Source organism: Haplochromis burtoni, unplaced genomic scaffold, assembly GCF_018398535.1.
Source record: "Haplochromis burtoni strain Fernald_Lab_line unplaced genomic scaffold, NCSU_Asbu1 Contig_279, whole genome shotgun sequence".
NCBI classification, from domain to species: Eukaryota; Metazoa; Chordata; class Actinopteri; order Cichliformes; family Cichlidae; genus Haplochromis; species Haplochromis burtoni.
In genome coordinates, this window is record NW_024582640.1 from 723,253 (window position 1) to 739,447 (window position 16,195).

The 16,195-nt window shown below is 38.1% G+C and overlaps 2 protein-coding genes and 1 pseudogene across 3 annotated transcripts; all 3 read left to right on the forward strand.

Annotated features, from left to right (window-relative positions):
* The first annotated feature begins 2,558 nt into the window (after positions 1–2,558).
* On the forward strand, positions 2,559–6,910 carry LOC121815715. The gene is made up of 5 exons (XM_042227765.1): positions 2,559–2,660; positions 2,770–3,477; positions 3,576–3,701; positions 3,794–3,837; positions 3,929–6,910. Exons 1-5 carry the CDS (start codon positions 2,606–2,608, stop codon positions 4,046–4,048), a joined length of 1,053 nt encoding a protein of 350 aa, XP_042083699.1. The 5' UTR covers positions 2,559–2,605; the 3' UTR covers positions 4,049–6,910.
* A 791-nt stretch (positions 6,911–7,701) lies between these two features.
* Positions 7,702–9,742, forward strand: LOC102314309. 2 transcript variants are annotated; one of them, XM_005940202.2, is made up of 6 exons: positions 7,702–7,871; positions 7,986–8,069; positions 8,340–8,687; positions 8,766–8,870; positions 8,951–8,985; positions 9,078–9,742. In XM_005940202.2, the coding sequence occupies exons 1-6, from the start codon at positions 7,817–7,819 to the stop codon at positions 9,195–9,197; spliced, it is 747 nt and encodes a 248-aa protein (XP_005940264.1). In that variant the 5' UTR covers positions 7,702–7,816; the 3' UTR covers positions 9,198–9,742. The 2 variants fall into 2 exon arrangements, with proteins under 2 accessions (XP_005940264.1, XP_042083700.1); XM_042227766.1 differs by having other exon boundaries at positions 7,986–8,687; positions 9,078–9,740.
* Positions 9,743–12,415: 2,673 nt separating this feature from the next.
* Positions 12,416–13,864, forward strand: LOC102297248 (annotated as a pseudogene).
* The last annotated feature ends 2,331 nt before the right edge of the window (positions 13,865–16,195 follow it).

Genomic DNA, 16,195 nt, shown 5'->3' on the forward strand with positions numbered 1-16,195 from the left:
TCATTAAACTGCAGTGCAACTCAAAGTGAAGTTCAGGGAGGTGAGCGGAAAAGCCGACTAGCTTGGGCATTTTTTGAGAGAACTGACCCCTAGCTTCCTTCGGCTTTCCTGAATGTTCAAGCGGCCCATGTGCCTTTTTAGAAGCACGTACTTCAGCGAAAAGCTCTTCTCCACCTTGAACTTCAATAAGTCCAAGTACAGGACCAGACTTACTGATGAACGTCTTTAAGACATACTGAGGGTCTCAACTGCTTCCTCCCTCAGGCCAAACCTCTCATGACATGCCTATATGACATTAAAGCTTGGTTGGCCCTGTCGGTCTCTCAGGTCAGCTGACCAGCTGCTCCTGGAGGTACCGAGATCCAGGAGGAAACTCAGAGGGGATGGGGCCTTCTCTATCGTGGCTCGAAAATTATGGAATAATTCGCCCCGGCACGTTAGAGAGGGCCCTTCACTGTCCACTTTTAAATCGTGTCTCAAAACCCACTTTTATTCTTTGGCTTTTAATCTCAGTGAGACTTAGTTTTCAGTTGAAATGAAATTAGTTATTTAATTAATTATTTTTTCTTTCTTTTATTTGCCTTTTATTTATATGTTCTGTAATTTTATTTTATGGTTCCAATGTACAGCGCTTTGTGTCAGCTGTGGTTGGTTTAAAGTGTTTTATAAATAAAGGTGATTGATGGATTGATTGAAAATGTGGCTGGGATATGCGAAAGGAAGCCCTGCCAGGTCTCTAGCTGCAAGGAGTAGGCGAGACACATTCAGATGAACAGTTCATGTTCTTCACTGTTCCATCCATGTTCAAAGAAGGTTAAAGGTTAAAGAACTGTTAATACTGACATTTGAATCTGAATACAGCATTAATAGAAGACTGAAGAAACCACAACTTATTAACTCTTAATTTGTTCATTTATTTTGGTGTTATAGATAATAGATTTGAGACTATGGGAATTTTTTAACAATACTTTTCTTGTGGAAAACCTTGTGCAACACAGCCTCAAGCTGACTGTGCCTTCAGCGGCCCCCAGCTAAATTGAGTTTGAGACCCCTGATATAGATGAAACCCAACCACCTCTTATAAATAACGCTTCTTCTACAGAAATGTCCAAGACCATGACTTAACTGTCTCACTGACAAACTTCTACCAGAAGAAAATCTTGCAGACATTAACACAGCTCTACTCACCATCCCCAGTACCAGTGTGACAGAAACCATTGAGCGTGCCACTGTTGCACCTTAATACTATTAACATTTGGGTATAAGATCAAAAAAGCATGTAAAGATAACCTTCCATTCAAAAAGAAGGTTGGAAGCCAAAATCAGGGAAGCCCAGGACGATGTTTACTGGCTGCAGAAGGGTTTCATGAGAGACGGATCCTCTGTGGTTAAGAAGTAGAACAACGTGTCCATAACTAAATCTCTAGAATCTGACAAACACAGGCACACAGCTCTGGCTGCTGGGCTGAGGAAACACAAGAATCATTTTAAAATACTCATTCAATTTGGATAGCATTTAAGATTAGCCATAATAGTCAAGTGCTCTACAGCTACAAGCTTTGACTTGCATCAGTGTGAATGCAGAAAAGAAGAAGTGGTCACCACACCAACATTTTTCCCCTCATATGTTTGTTTTCAAACTCTGTCAGTCTCTGTCTGTGCAGCAGCTTATGTGGTTTTTGTGCAGGATGTAAAGGTAGTTCCACACCCACATAAATACACCATTAGCACCTTTAAACATGCCACCAAAAGTGGTGGATTTTCAGGTATCGTAATACTACTTGGGTGAAATATTTAGAGTAATATTTACATCAGTGAAGAGAACAGACTAGTTGAACAGGGCTATTTGTGTTCTAGTGAGCAAAAATAAAAACAAAACAAACAAAAATAAATCTAACATAACATCCAAGTTCCTTGGCAGATAATTTAAAACTATTCACCTGATGAAATCACATCACTTGAATTGCATTACCATTATGACTACTGCCATTATACCTATGCACATTTGGAGGTTTTGTGTGTGGGTTGTGTTTGTACCACTATCTTACTACCCTAACACAGCTTTTTGTTCCCTGCTGCTCAAAGCAAAGAAAAAACAACACATTTCAAAACAAGCATTTCTATAAAAATAATTGATAATAATTAATTTCACATAAAATTTAAAAGTGAAATAAAAGATTAATTTGAAAAGTATTTGGGATGCAATGATTTCAATTTGTGATTTAAAATTTTCTAATATGTTGGTCTTTCTGCTTTAATAAGCCATTTGGACAATTACAATGCACACTCTAAACATTCATGTTTCAGTGACAAATACTGAGCAGAATCCACTCTAAGGTGGCACCAGTCTCTAAGCTGTAAACTAATGACATTAATGTAATTTTCCTTAGTGAACATATACTGCACTAGTCAAGAGCCTCAATGCTTTTCATATATACTCATGATATTATGAACTTTACACCATAGGTGGTTGTGAACATGTGATTATGTTTCCACAGTAGGACGTACAGTGTCACTGTAGACTGGCCAATCAAGATCAGTCTTGGGTCTTCAGAGTGGAGAAAGCATCAAGATTCTTTTCATTTGACACAACGATTTGAACACGATGACACCTGCAAAGTTTGTCTTTTATCTGACATGTTTGTTCCTGGGGAAAATGGGTAAGTTCTTGTTTCTTTCTTTTTAACATCTCTTCAAGTTTTCACCTCTTAAGGAAATGAATATGTTGAACTGACTTTTCATTTGCTTTTATTTTGATTTTTATTGTAGTCCAGAAGACCCATCTGCAACCACAGGCATCTGTTTATCAAGACAAAGATTTTATCTTAGCTGATGTTGGAGAAAATGTGAGTTTGCAATGTTTCTATAAATGTGATTATTCAGCATGGATCTTGTGGTATAAGCAAACTCTGGGACAGAAACCGAGGCTAATCTCTACATTCTATGTGTACGATACAAAAATCACTTTTCATGATGAATTCCTGAACAACCCACGGTTCACACTGGATACAGAAAACGGAAGAAATAACTTGGACATTTCAGATTTGAATATCAATGACTCAGCTACTTACTACTGTGCATACAGCTATAGATTTGTGTTAACTTTTGCAGAGGGGACCATTGTCAAAGTAAGGGAGGCACGTTTGAAAAACCCAGCTTTAGTTCATCAGTCAGCATCTGAGACCATCCAGCCAGGAGGCTCCGTAACTTTGAACTGCACGGTACACACTGGGACCTGTGATGAAGAACATAGTGTTTACTGGTTCAAAGAAACAGAAGCATCTCGTCCAGGACTGATTTACACTTATGGAGGCAAAAATGATTATTGTAGGACGAAAACTAACCCACAAGCAGACGCCTGTGTCTACAACCTGCCATTCAAGGATCTGAACATGTCTCATGCTGGGACCTACTACTGTGCTGTTGATTCATGTGGACACATAGTGTTCGGAAACGGGACCAGATTGGATCTCAGCCGTGAGTACTGAAGAGTCATTTACAGTCAATTCTGATCACTTTTTGTGAGAAGATACATATAAGCTAAAAATCTCTTTCCGATGACTGGCTAACTGCAGATGAGGCAGACTTTCTTGTCTTGGTGTACTACTTGAGTGGAGCTTTGGCATTCAGTACCATCCTGGTTCTCCTACTGGTTTTCTCAGTATGCAAGACAATCAAGAGAAACAACTGCCTTTGCCCAGGTATGTGGTACTGCTTGTGCCTGATAGCTTAAATTTGTTACGTTTATCTTTTAGCCTTTGGATCTGAGTATTTTTTTGTCTTTGACTATTAGAGCCTCGTGCACAATTACCAACTCCTTCAACAACAAATTCAGAGGTAAATCAAATCCCAGTTACTTATTAATAAAACAATGCTAAATTTCTGTGAAGGAAATATCTCAAATGACTTTTGCATATTCACTTGACAGGCTTGTCAAGATGCAGACAGCCTCCATTATGCAGCTTTAAGTGCTAAGAAACTTAACAAGTCAAGAAGACAGAAAGACAACAGCAAGAGTGAATGTGTGTACTCCAGCATAAAGCAGTAAATATGGACATTTCAACATTTCAATGTCGAGCAGACAAAACAATTCTACATTCTGTTCAATACAATTTATGACCAGTACTAACATTCTAGCCCAATTGCAACTGGAAAATCGGGCAAATGCATGTCCTGCTTGTCTCCCATCCATATTCCAACAGGATTCTTTGGCTGTTACTTGAGGAATGATTACTTTTAAATACATATACATTTCTGAACAGTATGTATTCGTTTTACTAAATATTTGATCTCAAGGTTGTAAAAAAAACTGCATGAATGAAGTTTTCGTGCCAGACTACAAACAAATTGCAAGGTTTCAGTTTTATTCTCTTTTTTTGAACCATTTTGTTGGAGTTTATGCATTCGCATTTAGTAAAAAACCAGCACTGTGACTAAATAAAGCTGCTAGGCTATGGCTGCAGATCTTTTTCATTTTATCTCTGTCAGTGCAACATCAATGATCTTGTGTTTTGAGCCAGTGTGACTACTTCAGGTACTATACAGATTAGTACCAGAGCCAATCTAGGAATTTCCTGCAATCAATTTGACGCTATAGCAGAGCGTTGTCAAGAGATAGGTCACAGCAAATAGAAGATGAACCAGTAAAATGATTATATACACCTTTTTCTAAAAAACTATACTGGTGGCTACTAGTGCAATCCCTCAGCCCCCTACTAGATGTGTTGTATAAATTTGAAAATATCAAGTGACATTCTTCTTGAGTCACATTCCCGACACTTAGAAAAACCTGATCTTTGACCTTGACCTGTAGGTCTAAAATATAAATGTATGCTATCACTTTATGGTGTTCACAAGAATTTAAGAACACATTCCCCCTGACCTCACAAATATTCAAAGTCATCCAAGAATTTAAGTAGAAATGAGTTATTGTGTTCATAAGATTTTCAGTAAATCTGACCTCTGATCTTGATCAAGCTCGACAGGATTCCAGAGTCGTCTCTATCTTCTAAGCCGACTGAGGTCTCTACAGTGAAAATAACAAATAACAAAGTTCTCATTTTAAAGTAAAATGTCAATCATATACGTGTCGTTTCTCTCTATGTTCTGGATATTTATAATTTAGCTATTTCTATTTATTATAGCTAGTTCTTATATTTTGTAAACTTGTAATATATTGTATTATTTAAGTTAGCATGCTCACATGTTCAGCATGTTACTGTTCTTATTGTCTTGGAGCAACTGTAAATACATACTTTCCATAGGGATTAATAAAGTATTCTGATTCTGAATGGCCTGTCCCACCTTGCAGCTGCAAGAGAAGTACTTGCAGCTACTGACAGGTACCAAAAAGAGAGAGAGAGAGTATTACTCTGATATTTGCATTTTTACATTGGCTGACAGTTAAATGCAGAGTTGATTTTAAGGTTCTATTAGTTGATTTTTAATCTCTCCAATAGCTTGGCTCCTGGTATGCATGTCTATATCTATACATACATGAGTTGCTTTTAACCCTTTAAGACCTATCATAGAACCAAGTTCGCAAAAACCATCAAGGGCTACGATGAAACTGGCTGACTCTCTATGTGAGCCAGTTTCATCGTAGCCCTTGATGGTTTTTGCGACTGCACTTGGGGACACATTCAAAGTTTTAGGAATTTTCCAGACTGACCAAACTTAGGTTCTTAAAGTAATGGTGGACTGTCGTTTCTCTTTACTTGTCTGATTGGTTCTTGCCATAATATGAATTCTAACAGTTGTCAAATAGGGCTGTCAGCTGTGTACCAACCTGACTTCTGTACAACACAACTGATGGTCCCAACAACATTGAGAAGGCAACAAATTTCACAAATGAACCCTGACAAGGCACAAATATGAAATGAAACCATTTGAGAGAAGGCCAAGGGTTTTCAGTGCTGTCAATAAAGCAAAGGGTGGCTACTTTAGTTCTTGTACCTTAATATTATGGGTTTTTAAGTAATTGTAATAATTCCTGGAGTTTTTTTTTTTTATCTGATTCCCTGCCTCTCCCATTAAATCTCAGCCTCTATGTTAGATATTCCCTTGTTGGTTACTTCCTGTTTTATTTTGATAGTCGTACATACCTTGTACTGAATAACTTCCCATGTCTCATTATCCCTGCTGTGCATTCATCCTATTTCCCCTAGCCTCATTACTTTGTGTTTATTGTTTTTTCCTTGTATTTTTTCTGTTTTCCCTTGGATTATTCTGAACGTTTATCCTGAACAGACAGTGATAAAAGCTTATTTTGTATTTCACTCCATCTTTAGTTCTGCACTTAATCTATTGAAACGCAATGCCCCCAGTAATGGGGGAGAGAGGGAGAACATCTGGAATGTACCACCAGATCTGTTATTTAAATATAGCTGTTTGATATCCACAGAAACGTCAGAATCTCAACTAAAAGCTAAAAGAAAATCACAAAACACAGCTACTGTAAAACAGTAAATGGTTAAAGAGCAGGTAAAAGGATGTAAACACAAAGCACAAATCACACGATCATGCCACGATACACGATCATGCGTCAGGGTGCTGAAAGCAGAAATCTCACAGATTCATAAACTGCTGGTTTCATCACTTTCTGAACTAAATTCACTGAACCAGCTGCAAGAGAAGACCAATGCTAGGCTTCACATTTAAGGAACATTGTAATGAATTCCCTCTTAGTTCGGTGTGTTTTGCTGTGAAGACCAGGTTGGATTTGAGATACTCAAAAGGGATTAAAAAGAGTTGTGTGACTACCCCAGGTTTTCCCCAATACAAGACAAATTGCACATATTATTTTCTTTTTCAGACATATCTGTTACTATTTGTCAAAGTTCAAACAACCTCTGTAATGTAGCTTTGAGTTCAAGTCATCCAACTAATCGGATTTTAGCGCAAAGATTCAAACCAGAGCTTTATGTTTTTTTGTTGTTGTTAAGAATCTCATTGAAGATGCTTTGTGAAGTTAGAAATATTCTTTTGATATTGGTTTTCGGTCTAAAGATAAGATCTCTTTAAGCTTAGACAGGCTTTAGTATTGTGTAACTATTTGGCTGTATTATCTATTGTGTGATCTTTGTGGTTACAAGCGGGAAATGACCTGATTCTGACTTAGAAAAAAAAAAATTTAGAAACTGACTGAAATCATACGTTCTTTCCTTTGTCAGTGCACAGCCATTTACTGTTTTTGACAGGATGTTAAGTATTATGCAGACACAAAAATGACCAAGGAAACACTCAAAAACGCCAATATAAACATCAGTATATAAAGTGAATATAAGTTCATATTTAGATTATTATGTCAGCAGTATAACATCAAATTCTGGAGTTTTTAAACAAACTACTTGTTTTATTCTGCAAACTACACTATATGAGTAATTCGGTTTTGTATATAAATTTCCTAAGGCTATGCTTCCCCAAGGCCAATGGCCTGTTTGATAGTGATACAGATATTGTCCCAAAAAATCCACCAATTTTCATTAAATTCAATTTGGCAACTTTTGCAAAATCCACCACCTTCACTTTACTTTTTTATTATTCTATTCTAGGCTGTAAAACGTAAATGAGAGTTACTATGCTCTTTCACCCGTTTTAAAAATGTTGTGCTTAATAGGCATCTCACAATGTCAGTATTTATTATTAGAAAAAACAAAACGTGATACTATTGTTTCCAGTGAGCACGTTGCATTTCCTAAGTAGGACATACAGCGCAGCGTCACAGTTAGTCGGCCAATCAAACACAGTCCTGCCTATAAAGAGTAGAAAAGAGGGTTTTTTCCTTCCTGTTTTTCACACAGCAATTTTCTGCACAATGGCTTTTTCACTGCTGGCTTTTTATTTTGCAATACTGTTATCGAGGACTCTGGGTGAGTTGTGTGCCTGTAGGTTCATTTCTCCTCTCTAAGAATATTGAATTCTTTCACTTTTGCCTTACATTTGCTTTATTTTATATTTCAATTCTGCTCATTTGACTGATCTAGAGCTGTCCTCATCTGGTCATCAGAAGAGCGCTTTTGTGTCACGTAAAACGAGTGGCAACTTGATTTTGAAATGTTTCTACGAAGGTGAGGTTGCTGCAAGGCTTTACTGGTATAAACAACCTCTTGGACAGAAACCAATGCTCATCTCTTACTCCTACATATATGAAAAAAATAACACATTTTTTGGCGAATTCAAGAATAATCGCCGCTTTTCACTGGATACTGAAAATGGCAAAAACCACTTGATGATCGGAGATTTACAAATTTCAGACTCAGCGACTTACTACTGTATGACCTCTTATTTATACAGATTAACATTTTCAGAAAGCATTACTGTTATTGTTAACGATGCAGAATCAAACGTCCAAGCTGTGGTCCAACAGTCAGCTTCTGAGATCATCCAGCAAGGAGACTCCGTGACTCTCAACTGTACAGTACACACTGGGACCTGTGATGAAGAACACAGTGTGTACTGGTTCCAAAACTCAGACGAATCCCATTCTCAGTCCCATCCTGGACTCATTTACACACATTGGGGTGGGAATGATCAGTGTGAGAAAGAAGCTAAGACACAAACACACACCTGTGTCTACAACTTGCCAATGAATAACCTGAATCTGTCTCATGCTGGGACCTACTACTGTGCTGTCGCCTCATGTGGACACATACTGTTTGGAAATGGAACAAAACTGGACTTTGAACGTGAGTAACATTAAGACTGAGTTTATTAAAACCACAGTAGATCCCACCCAGTTGTCTAAACTGTCTGACTTCATGCAGATAATGTTTTCTGGAGCGGCACCTTTGCAGTCACCTCCATCCTGAGTGTATTGCTGGCTTTCTCAGTGTGTGTGATCAGCAAGAAATGCATCTGCAAATCTCCTGGTAACTAATGTTTAGGGTTTTTTTTAACCTGCAAATTATTCCAGAATTATAAATATAAGAAACTTTTGTTGTTCTTGTAGAATCTCAAGCAAGTCTCCCCAAAGCAGATGCAACGGTGATGTATTAGCAGTAACTATTTAGTTACCATTTTTCTACGCAAAAGTCAATCTGTGGACATATTTTTATTAATAAGTATTTTGTTGCCAGGGTTTCCAAGAGGCAGAAAGACTCTATTTTCCATCTTCAACTGTCAACCTGCGCAACAGATCAAGAAGTCGGAAGGATCGCACCTGGAGTGAATGTGTGTACTATAGTGTAAAGCAGTAGTACGCAGAGAAGACACAGTGTTTAAAATGTAGTATTTCTTTTTTATGTTGGGTCATGTTCACAATATAATTTTTTTTGCTAGTTAATCACATTTGTAACGTCACTGTAGTTTGAAGCTAAAGATGGAATAATGAAGGAATCATGAGAGACAAATGTCAGTATTCACTTCTTTTTTAATCCTCATTCTCTGCCAACAGTCTTTTAATTATTTTTTTTTTTTTGTAAATTTAATGTTTTTGAAGCTCAATAAACATAATAAAGACTAAAAGACCTTCAAGCCTGAGACAATATCTGTGTGCCATTTCAATTCAGTGATAACATGTCTCATTATTGTGATTGTTATTATTGTGTATGAGAGAATTAAGCCAAGCTTGTCTCTTCAAGAGAATGGATCATGAAATGCAGTCATTCTGCTGCCAAGTTAAGTATAGAAACTAGACTTAATCTGTTATCCTAAATACAAAAGGTCCCAAGCAGGAGTGGATCTAGAGAAATTTTCTTAGAGTGGCAGGGAAATCAAATGGGATGGCAAAATGAAAGTCATTTCTTTACACATACAGATGTGTAGTTTTCTTTTTTATTTAGAAATAATTTACAAAAAATTGCACAAATCTGCACTGTCATGAAGAAATTTTTGACCGAAAATTTAAACCTAATTTTTCATGATTTATTGGGTTCCAGGGTATAATTGGCCATTTTTGACTACTTTTAATTTTACCTTCATTTTTCACCATTAAAAGCTATTTATATTCCCTTGTTTGGTATCAGTCTTTTCAGCACAAACTCACATGTCTGAATCCGCTGTTATTCTTTTCATTTTGACATACTGTATTAGCACAATTGATATAAATCTTAAATTTTAAAAACTTATGCTCAAATTTTAAGTTCTATACAACTATTGCCCCCAAAATGCAGCCAATACGTAGCACGGCACATGTTTCGTGTAGGATAGTTAATTTAAATGCCCGTCATAAAGTAATAACTAGCTCTGAGCTGTGTTTAATATTAATAAGTCCTAAAGTACAACTACATTGTATTTTCAGTTTTTCCTCCATTTTGCTTTAGATTGCAACTTAGCTTGCAAAAATAATTAAATAGATAGCACCTAACCTTTTCTCTAGATCTCATGGTGAATACTCTCACTAACACCAAGTCTCTTGTTCTCAACTTCACTGATTTTAATCGTAGTTAAGCCTGCACTGGGTTGGGTGTGTAAAGGAGGATTACGGTAAATATTTGTTGTCAATACAACTACTTTTTGCTGCCGCTGCTGCTGCAGGATATCCTCATCAAGATTTAGGAGGGTATGCCATGTGAAAGGTCACTACTGAATCTCTTGCAGAACAAATGATCAGGGGTAATATGCTGAAATGAGGAGAGGTTGTTTCAGCAAAAGAATATACCCAGTCGAATAATGTGAACTATTTACCAGTTATGTCGATTGCAAGTATTTGCAGATATCAAATTGGAATTTTGCATTAGGGAAACGGCATGCTTATTATTACTGGCAGGTAAAAAGCCAGATTCTTATGAAGTGGTATCAACCGGTCACAGCAGATGGCCCGCCCCTCCCTGAGTCTGGTTCTGCTGGAGGTTTCTTCCTGTTAAAAGGGAGTTTTTCCTTCCCACTGTCACCAAAGTGCTTGCTCATAGGGGGTCATATGATTGTTGGGTTTTTCTCTGTACCTATGAAGCGCCTTGAGGCGACTTTTGTTGTGATGTGGCGCTATATAAATAAATAATAACAAATAAATAAAATTGAATTGAATTGAATTGGTATGACTGCTTTGTTTGGGCAGAGAAGGATTTGTTTATGAGGCAAGAACTTGGGGAATAGGACGATTCATTAGGGGACAACATTTTTCAAGTAGGGCTAGTTGAGAGTGAGGACCATTAGCATGGATTTAGGGGGAAAAAGTCCATGTTGAGGTGGAATTGCATAAGAAAGAGTGAAGCACTTCCAGTAATGTAACTTATAGTCTAAAGTGCTTTGACTGTTAAAAAAGATTAAACTGTTTATGGCTAATAGAGGATGGGGAATGCCTGGATACTGATGTGTGAAGAAAAGCAACAAACCTGTAGCCTTAAAAGGTGACCCAAGTTCAGGCACATGGTCTGACAGCAGAGTCAGTTAAAATAGGACAAGGAGAGCTGACAAATTATTGTCAATTGAAGGATGACAACAAGTAAATCCCATCCCATTGGTCATGTTGTTTTGGCAAAACATCGTTGACAGACAGCTTTGACACAAATTTAAAATGTCTTTGCTGTAAACATTTGAGTCTATGACAAACAGGCACAGAAAGCTAAAAGTGGGTGCATCCTGTCAAACCTTTTACCTTTTAGCCTTTTACCATTTTTCTGTTTAGACTTGTCAGTGCAACGGCCTCTGTGGTTTCAGCAGGATGTGTTGTTACGCTAACACATACATCACGATCTAAGGTCCACTTGCTGTAAACACCCAAAAACTGTAGTTTTCCACAGGTCTTGTTTATTTCATGCTGCAAGAGCTCAGAAACTTTTTATCCGGAATGCAAAACCATTATTGAAAATGATGTATGATAATCATTATTCAAACAGCAGTAGAGTAAAGAGTAAAATAACATAAATTACAAATGTTACATTGCATTTCTGCAACTTAAGAGCAAAGATAATATAATCCTGAACATAAAATACCAAAATCCTGTGTGAATGTATTCATGTTGATATTCCTATTGACCTCTTTCTGGGCCCATGTGCTGCTGTTTTCTGGTTTGCCCTACTGTTATCCACAATGAGCTCACTGCTGGAATCCTAATTCTGTATACTCAAATTATTACTCATCACATCTTTTAAATGAAATGTGTTTCACAGCATGGGATATGCTAGAAATGACAATCAATCATTACAATGAAAAACACATCATTATTAAACTTGAAAATCAAATGCAACTGGATCAGAGCAGCTTCTGCTTTGATCCCATTTATATAGTATAACAAACCTAATGTAGACCAAACTCAACTTTCAATACTTTTAGATCTGTTTGTAATTCCAAAAAACGTATAATTCCTCTCAGATATCATACTGTATTTTCCACTACAGGCGGCAGTAAACGCGTGATCATGAGTTCCATACAATAGATACTGTGTCACCTTTGGCTGGCCAATCAAACACATTCTTGCCTCTCAAAAGTGGAGCAGCTATCAGTAACCTTCATTTTACACGAGAATCTCACCACAATGGTGTCTTCAGTGTTTTTCTTCTGTCTTCTGTGTCTGTTATTCGGAAAAATGGGTAAGTTCCATTACTAAGGATTCAGATTTTTGTTTTGTTAGGTTTTTACGTTTAACTGAAAGTGCATTTGTTTTTTTCTTCGATTCCACTACAGTTCAGATGACAGAGTCGCAAATGTTCTCATTTGAACATCAAGAGTCTCATTTCATATCAGCTCAAGTTGGTGGAAAAGTGACATTAAAATGTTTATATGATGCTCACGTTTCTGCAAGAGTGTTCTGGTTTAAGCAAAATCTGGGACAAAAACCAAAGATCGTCTCTCACTTTTTCAAATATAATGTGAACAACTCTTTTAGTGAAGAGCTCAAGAACAACCCACGCTTCACACTGGATAAACAAGACGGCAAATATCACTTGACGATCAAAGATTTGCAAGTTTCAGACTCAGCTACTTACTACTGTGTTCAGTATTCATACACTTTAACCTTTTTAGAAAACATCATCGTCAGTGTAAAAGGTTCAGGTGTGAACATCAAAGCTGTGGTCCAGCAGTCAGCATCTGAGACCATCCAGCCAGGAGGCTCCGTGACTCTGAACTGTACAGTACACACTGGGACCTGTGATGGAGAGCACAGTGTTTACTGGTTCAAAGACTCAGACGAATCCCATCCTGGACTCATTTACACACATTTGGGCAGAAACGATAGGTGTGATAACAAACCCAGCACACAAACGCACACCTGTGTCTACAGCTTGCCAATGAGCAACCTGAGTGTTTCTCATGCTGGGACCTACTACTGTGCTGTCGCCTCATGTGGACGTATACTATTTGGAAATGGGACCAAGCTGGAGCCTAAAGGTGAGTAACCTTTTCCACCTGTTGCTCACTTTATCAATATTTAAAGATATAGACAAGAAAAAGCTCTGTTTCTGGTGTGTTGTAGGCACGTTTAATTCTCAGGGCTTGGTGTATTTCTTGAGCGGAGCTTTGACGTTCAGCTTCATCCTCAGTGTTTTACTGGGATACTTGCTGTACAAGACAAACAAAAGAAACAGACACCAATCGACAGGTAAGTGGAGTCTTTTAGGCTTAGAACGGTTTTAGCTAAAGTTGGATTTTCAATTAAATCAGTTACTTTGTGTTTCACAAACAGAATCTCAAGCAAGATTTTCAGGCCCAGCAACAACAAGTTCGGAGGTGAATATATTTTTTAATGACTTGATAAAGCGCTCTTCAACAAACTTTTTACAGTCTTCTATCTTATGGCCATTGTTTAAATCTGAAATCCTGTTCTTATCTACTTTGTACACATTTTCAACAGGGTTTCCAGCATGCTGACAGCCTTCATTATGCTGCTTTAAGCATTAAAATCCCCAAGAGATCAAGAACACAGAGAAACAACACCGACGATGAATGTGTTTACTCGGCTATAAAAAAATAAAGATAGACATTTGCAAATCATGTAGTCATTTCTTTGAATCTCCTTGAAATGGCTGCAGTCTTATCTTGTTATATAGATGATTTTGTAGTTTCATACTGGTTAAATTGGAGCGATTCCCACTTAGGAACTGCATTTGTGCTTTTACCTGTATGGCATACTGTAAATGTATGCTCTTTCTGCTACTGTGGCTCAGGTGGTATAATGGTTTGTCGGCCAATTGAAAGATTAGTTGCCCAGGTATTCCTGTCCACATGCTGAAGCATCCTTCTCCATGACACTGAACCATGAGTTGCCTCCAATGTATCCATCAGAGTGTGACAGAGTTACAGAGTGTGAACACTAGAAGAATGCTTAGTCAAGATAAAAGTGTTCTCTGAATATGCTTCATTAAATGTATAAGACTTCTTGTCAGGGGGCTGGGTCTCTGACCCACCATTTTTGAGTTATTTTGTTGTTTTTTTTGGATTACTTATGAGATAATGTTAAGTTCTGAGGTTATTATTAGTTCATCTTAGTTGAAGTTTAGTCTAGTTTAGGTTATTGTCAATGTCTCCTTGTTTTTGAGTCTTTTTCCGTTTGCCATGTGTTACCTCCTTGTCTGTGTAGGTTTCCCTTGTGTCTCTCTCCTCTGTGTCCCTCTCCCTCTCCGTGTCTCCTGTGTCAAGCTTGCGCGTCCTAGTTCATGTCTCTCCTTGTTTCCTGTTTTATTTTGAAAGTCTTGTTTCCATGTTCATTGTGTTTAGTTTTGCTTCCCCTGTGGCGTCATGATTATTTGTGCCAGTGTTCAGTCCCAGTTTAGGTTTAGTTTCGCCCTTATTTCGCCTCGCCTTGTTGTTCTCTTTTCATGTATTAGCTGTGATAAAGGCTCGTTTTTTGTTGAAATATCAGGTTATTTCTCCGGTGTCTGCTTTTGGGTCCACTCCACAAACACACCAGCGGACCCGGCTGTTCCACAAATTTCACAAGACAAACAATTGTTAATTATTTTTCCTTTGTGATTTTCAGGTAATTAACCAGCACATCCTTTGATAATCACATAAATCTATTACAGTCAGACAACTCAGGTTTAAATTAGATTTATTACAGCAGCAGATTCCCCAAACTAACGACTCCTTACAAAAATGTTTGATATAGAGATTCAAACATGCGATGCAGGACAGCAGCAGCACTGACTGCCAGTTTGAGAGGATGTGTGTGAGGAATTGGCCCGTTTGTGCTTTATCTGGCTTTGTCACACATACAAAGGACAAATGCCATTCACCTACTCCATCCACAAATAACAGTAAAGTAAATTGACAAAGAAATCAGGCCTTTTAACCATTGGTGTGCAGCCTACAGGGGAAACAGAATATTCACTTTTATTATAACTAGGATGAAACATATTTGCTACAAGAGATCCAACTACTTACCCGGTTCAGTTCTGTCATATTGATCATATTACAGGTGTGCTAATTGAAGAGTGAAAAGTGTTTATTCATGTATTGAATAGTAATGCAGAGAAACACTCAAACAATTAGTCTAAAGAGCTTGGAAAGAAAAGCGTCTGGACTTCTTTAAGTTGCCTGAATATGTTTCACCTCTCATTCAAGAAGCTTCTTCAGTTCTAGGGTCAGTTGGTGGCGAGTGCCAGATTAAAGCTCTATTGGAATGTCCCCCAAGAGGGACATGGACCCCCCTGTTGATTCTCTAAATAATCACATGAGCCAAGGTGTGAAAACGGATATAGGTCGCAATCAGCCAAGGCTTCTGGTGAACCCGCTGTGAAGCCTAGTCCAACCCTATCATGTCATTTCCTGAGGTCAAAAGGCCCAGGATGTGAGTGGGTGTTAAGGCGTCTAGGAAGGGATCTCAAAACTGGTTTATAGATGGCAGACGGTTGGTGTCGTAAACCACTACCTCTGTTCAAAGATGGTCGTTGACAGTGGATATTGATGGCTCCTTTCACTCCTCTTTCAAGCCAAGTCCATACGCTTTTCTTTCGAAGCTCCATAGACTACAACGACCTGGATCACTAAGAACCTTCACAGACACTTAAACATAGTGTCTGTGAAGGGTTAGGGTTAGAACATAGCAGTTCTAGAAGTGTGGGGGGGGGGGTGAGATGTTTTTTTGTAAGCCAGTGACCATATTTGCAAAAGACAGTGGTGCTATGTTACAAGCTTGGTTAGTAATTGATAAACTTGTGGCAGAGGTGTGGTCTCTAGCTCCGCTGCAGTGCAGAGGTGTTGCAGTGGGCTCAGGGGCTGTGCCAGGTACGCTGATGGGGCAGGTGGAGATAATTGTGTTAGCAAGGCCTCCTTCCTTTTAGTGAAGCTGGCGACCTGAGATGAAGGTATGTCGAGT